Genomic DNA, 6,000 nt, shown 5'->3' with positions numbered 1-6,000 from the left:
TCAGGTACCCAAGCTCCTATCTTTCACAGAAGAGGACTCAAGCCCTGCTCTGGGATATGTGTGTGTGTGTGTGTGTGTGTGTGTGTGTGTGTGTGAACTTGCCAGCTGGCTCCCAGGCTTCATTGCTAACTGTTGCATTCTCCTTTTCCTCAACTGGAGTGGCACCAGCTTTTAGCCATTACCAACTGCCCAGACTATTAGCCCTTAGTTTAGATAAACACATGTCAAAGTAGCAGAAGATTCTGAAAGGACAGAAAATATCTTGCATACAGGAAGAACTAGTTTTAGGTTGTCAACTAAGAAAGGTGGCTATCAGAAAGCTACTAAAAATGGCCACTCGGGATCCCTGGGTGGCGCAGCAGTTTGGCGCCTGCCTTTGGCCCAGGGCGCGATCCTGGAGACTCGGGATCGAATCCCACGTCGGGCTCCCGGTGCATGGAGCCTGCTTCTCCCTCTGCCTGTGTCTCTGCCTCTCTCTCTGTGTGACTATCATAAATAAATTAAAAAATAAAATTGGCCACTCTATTGGTAGTTGAGATTGGATTTAATCTTCTAGTTACTGATTTATTGAGGCAAAAGCTGACTTGGGAGATAAATCTCTGCCAGATTAATTTATTTCTTCCTTTTGGTTGGGTTTAGTCAGATTCTGGATGCCAGGGCCCTTTAATCCCAAACCATGGATGCTGGCTTCCTGTGATCTCCAGCTAAGGGCAGCACACAGAGGACTTGGGGGACCTAGAACCAGACATTAGTTTCTCTGCCTTAGGCCTACACTTCTCAACTCCCTAGGGTGATGGTTGTGAGAAAGCAGGTTCTTTACACATGTAACCAGGGGGTGGGTTGGGGGGAAAGATATTAATGGAATGGCCCACTATGGAAAAAGGGACCCAAGGCTAAGGCCATTCAAACATGCCTCTTGGTAGCTGCTTCAACTTTTTACATGCTTGCCCTACAGCAGGCTCTCCAGCCAGTTGCCCAGAAACATCTCTTACCTCTGAATTCGTAGTTCACAGAAGCAAGGAATACTCTCAAGACAAGAATCCATTTTAAGAATATTTTATTTATCTTTTGAGATTACATAGTCATTATTGCTGATCTAATACAATCACTTAGACATAAAGATTTCCAAGAGCCTCTCAGAAACGGCGATCCTTAGAGGTTTTATTTCCTTTCAGTAAGATGACAATGAGAACTAGATGATTATATATATATAATATATATATATATTATATATATAGTTTAGTTTATTGTCTACATATAATTTGCTGGTGTTGCCTATTTTCTTTCCATAATTTTCCTTTATTAAAAAAGCTTAATGCAACAATGCATTTGATTTCTTTTTTTTTAAAACCATGACAAAGTTAATTTTGAGAAAACCACAGGAGCAGCAATTTCAGATCTCTTCAGAGAAAAGCCAAGCAGCAAAAAAGCTTTGCAGGAGTATGTGGCCATGGGGAGCCGTGCTCATATGGGAGGATAGGATGAGGAGGTAGGAGGGCAGACAGAAGGTAGACCTGATACCTTTTTTCTTTTTTAATAAGAAAACAAAACAAAAAACAAACCCTGAATTTCCATTAAGAAGGCAAAAAAAGACCTCGAAAACTAGCACAAATTCATTGTAGAGAAAATGGTAAGTATCCCCACCTGCCAGGGCCGTATACAAGCAGATTAGTCTTCTTTCCCATGCTTCCAGATACCTAGGATGCATCTAAGGTGAGAGCTTGAGGGAAGAAGACACATTTGTCCTGGTTCCAAGGGTAGCGGGAATAAATGACCAGATTCCAACATTAAGGTAGAACCCAAATACTCAGGAGGCCTGGGCCTCCTACTTCTTAATGGTTGCTGACATGGGGTCCTCAGAGAGAAAGGAAAAGGAGGTCACCTGAAACTCAGAGGTAAGTATCTCACCAGGGGCAGCAACACTGACAACCTAATCTAGAGGTCTAGGGTGCTCTTTTTTTATTTGGAATGGGCCTCTTCACTATAGCAAGGCAGGGTATGCTCTGTCAGGATCAGTACATAGTAATAACTGCTCCCCGGAGAGCCAGGCTTTACTGAGAAACAGCAGGTTATGATTTTTGGCTTAGGAACATAATAGGCTAGAGTCCAGGTATCTGCCTAATGGAATCTCCCCTTGATATAAGATGAATTACAAAGATCTGTATCCAATTAATTAATACAAAAGAGATTAAATTAATTAATACAAAACTCAGAACTGGGTAGGCAAAAGGAAGAACTTTGTGGCCTAGTGGAATTTTCAGCATTTACGATCTTCCTCATGAAAGAAAATGCCATGTATGTGGCATTTTTCCAGTATGTGCTAAGATATACAGCCTCTGAGGAACCAGATGCTATGGGCTGAGGCTGTATACTATTTAATGAGGCAAGTAGCCATTTACCCAAAGCCCACCTCCATACCTCCAAAAGGAAGGTCACTTCCCGACTAGCGCTGAAAGTATATGTGAAAACCAGGGGAAGTTGAAGAAGGTGGAGATAGGAGAGGAGAATCGGGGTTGGTAAGGTTATAGTGATCCTGGATGGTCTGGTGGCATTTCCTTGAGTCATCTTGGTCTTGAGACTATGAGGCAGACCAGGTTAGGAAAAAAAAAATGGGAAAAGAAACAAACAAACAGGCAGACAGACAGACAGATCTGAGAATGTTAAAGAAGGTTGTCGGGGGGGAAAGGGACACACTTCATCCAAGATTTCTAGGGCCACTCTGGACTAACTCTTAAAACTGGTCTGGTCCCGATGAAACCCTTAAGACCAACAAGTTAATCTCCAAAAGGTATCCAACTCTTATGTGGGACATAAAATTTCAGGCTGCTCACATTACTAATTTTTTGATGTTGGAGTTACTCAAGAGGCCACCTCTGAAATATAGAATCCTAAGATGGAAGAGGCCAGAATATAAAAATATATCCCAGGAGAGAAGAAAAACCATGGACTAAATCATAGAGACATCAGATCTCAGTTTGATCAATGGCAAAGGCCAAAGAAATGAATGTATGAGAAGGTTCGAACTAGTCAAACTAGCTTTAATCATCTGAATACGGCTTACAGTGTCATCTCTGTATAGCTTGGCTTGTTAAGCTGCAAAGCCCTTCCCAGGAGACAAACACATACATTCTGCTTCTTTAGAGTATCAAACTGTGGGCCTGAATGGCCTATACCACTTCCAAAGCCCACCCTCAAATCCATTGGAAAGTACATCTTTCCCTGCTCAGTTTCAAAAGCAGTTTTAGGCAATAAGAGGAAATTTCAGGAAGCAGAGTTTCATAACAAACTCTCCTTTTCTGAGACAGTGCCAGTCTAGAAGGAACTTCCTGGGAAACTGTTCAGTTAAATGACAAGTAAAACTATGGGCCCCAGTAAGGCTGGCCCCCACTTCCTGAGCAAAGTTTAGTTGGGTTAGAAAGACGGTAACACAAATATCTGACAAACACCAGGGCTGCTGAGGAAATAATGGAGGCACATTCCTCTTGGAACCAGAAAGTGTTAAAACAGAGGTGAATATTCAAGGAAGAAAGGGGTCCTGGGTAAGGAAGGAGACACCTGATAAGCACTGGCGTAGCTAAGTTCTTGATGTAGCTTGCCGAAGTCATAACATTCCTTCCTTCCTAGTCATTTTATAAAGAAGGCAGTGATAGTGATGGTCAAGGCTGGGAACCCAGGCCATGTTAATTCAGTGGCTTCCAAAAGGCCTCACCTGGGGAAAAGCCAAAGCTGAAAAAGGCAACTGCTGAAAATTTATTCCAGAAAACCCCAGGGAACAAGGAGTCTGGAATTCCTGGACTAACTCCTGAACCTGGACAAGAGACAAATGACCATTGCTGAGGATTCCAAGTCAGTGGGGAATGATGCAGAAGATAGAGTGGGAAGGATTACCCCATATCTTTCCTTCCTCAGCCTGTCTTTCATGGCTCTCACAGCCCTCGGGGCAGTAACCACACTCTGGGCCAAGGCAACAGGCACAGGATTCTAGATTTTAATAAATAAATAACCTAACATATAGGGTGAGCACGGCGGGCAGCTGATTGGAGAAGCAGCTTGCTGGGTTCTTTTCTGTATAGGAGTGGAGAAAAGACTTGGAGTTCTATTCCTTAAAATTTCTTCTGGCTTGAATTACAGGAACTTAATACCTAGAGGGAGAAAGAAAGATGAGAGGGTGATGTTATCAGCTTGTGAGGATGCTGGGACATGAAGAGCCCACCTAAGGTATATAGCAGCAGGGATGCAGGGAGTGTATGATAAGGGTAGATACTTGTGGTGTTTTTTCACATCAGTGAAAAAGACCGGTATTTTTTCCATAAAGAGGTAAAGATCGTATCAAGAAGATGAAATGGTGGGACACCTGGTTGGCTCAGCGGTTGGGCATCTGCCTTCAGTTCAGGGTGTGATCCCAGGTCTGGTGATTGAGTCCCCACATCAGGCTCCCCAGAAGGAGCCTGCTTCTCCTTCTACCTATGTCTCTGCTTCTCTCTCTGTGTCTCTCATGAATAAATAAATAAAATCTTTAAAAAAAGGAGGCAAATTCAGAAAGGGAACATTAATACTTGGAGAAGGCCTCAAAGAGTCCTTTGGAGGTGGCAGTGACGGGGAGTGGGTTTATTTTTTCTGAGTTCACATAAATATGAAAGATGCAAGGACAGTGCAGAAAGTTTTTTCTACCCAGGCTTTCCTGTCTTCAGGGGTGGGGTGGGGGCAAGGCACCTGTAGTAATTAGGCTTGAAGGGCCCATTCTTGTTGAGTCCCAGATACTTGGCCTGTTCATCTGTCAACTCTGTCAGGTGGGCATCAAAGGTGGGCAGGTGTAGGCTTGCCACATACTCATCTGGAACAGATCACAAAAACCCTGGTATAAACATTCATGCCTCTTGTCTGGCTGTTCTTTCCAGGCTAGGCCTTAAAAAGTTGGAAGACATCTTCTAATTCCCAAGGCTGAAAGAAAATTGCTCAACTGGCTCACTGGCCCAGAATTCTAAGGAGTTGTTGCTTGAGCTTCAAGCTGAGTGTTGTTCAAAGCCATAACGCTTCTTTCTTACTAGCTGTCTTGTCCTTAAAGCTTTCTTTCTCCCCAGAAAGTTAAGGGAGATATGAAAGAAGCAATAATCTTTAGCATCTAAAAAAAAAAAAAAAAAGATGGGATAGCAGGAGACTAAAAAATGAGAAACTTGACTTTTTCTTCTGTCTTAGACTCTAGACTTTGCGTTACTCTGGAAAACTAACACCTGAGGATATTAGAAAGGAATTAGAAAGGAATCTAATAATAATACCATACTGTTTGCTTTGCTTTTAGGATCCTTAGTTCTTATGGGTTTATTTTACATTCTATTACCTGAATACATATAATTCAGAATTTTATGTCATTTTCTAAGTATTTGTTTGGTCTTCTTAACTTCATTATACATTCGGTCAAAATATAGGCTGTTCTGTTTCTTTTATATCCTTCCAAAGGATATAGTAAAGAGAAAATATGTCAATTTCTAACAGTTGCTATGCATTTAGGGCTAAAGCAAAACAAAACCAGAAGCTGATTTATTCCCTGATCTTTGCCTCCAGAGTTCATAACATACAGTATCAGGTGCTTGAGGCAGTTTCTTTAAAAATTCAAGACAGTTTAATGTTTCTCTTATATGAAACACCCACATAACTAGTCTTAACAGAAGTTATTCAGTCTTTCCTTTGGCCTGGACAATGAGGTCAGAGTTAGAAGATGTAGTATGAAGAAGTCTTCTTGGTCTGAGGAAAGCCTGAAAGGGGCTATGTAGCAGCCTAGAAATGTAATAAGTCAGATGTCACAAAGTAGAAGAAGAGTCTTCTTTCTTAGAAGAAGATTTTTGCCTCCTTTGAGATTCTTGCATATAAGATACTTTAAGACAGAAAATCCTTAAAATTCACAGGCAGGTAAACCAAGTCATAGCAAAATGTAATGATTTCACTAGGGCAACTCATGGGGAAAATGTGATAAGCCAACTAGGAATGGAACCTAGGAATCTA

At 41.8% G+C, this 6,000-nt stretch overlaps 1 protein-coding gene across 9 annotated transcripts in view; it reads right to left on the bottom strand.

The window, feature by feature from the left end:
* Nucleotides 1–1,040: 1,040 nt before the first annotated feature.
* AHCYL2 (adenosylhomocysteinase like 2) overlaps nt 1,041–6,000 on the bottom strand; it is a 164,669-nt gene continuing 159,709 nt past the window's right edge. For all 9 annotated transcript variants that reach the window (XM_077857302.1, XM_077857300.1, XM_077857301.1 and 6 more), the window contains 2 exons: nt 4,714–4,834; nt 1,041–4,142 (listed from right to left, as the gene is read on the bottom strand). In XM_077857302.1, the coding sequence (XP_077713428.1) occupies nt 4,136–4,142; nt 4,714–4,834 (128 nt within the window). In that variant the 3' untranslated portion in view covers nt 1,041–4,135. The remainder of the gene's footprint in view (nt 4,143–4,713; nt 4,835–6,000) is intronic.

Source organism: Canis aureus, chromosome 18, assembly GCF_053574225.1.
Source record: "Canis aureus isolate CA01 chromosome 18, VMU_Caureus_v.1.0, whole genome shotgun sequence".
Lineage (NCBI taxonomy): Eukaryota > Metazoa > Chordata > Mammalia > Carnivora > Canidae > Canis > Canis aureus.
The sequence above is the reverse complement of the archived record's forward strand: the minus strand, read 5'-3'. Positions and strand labels throughout refer to the sequence as shown.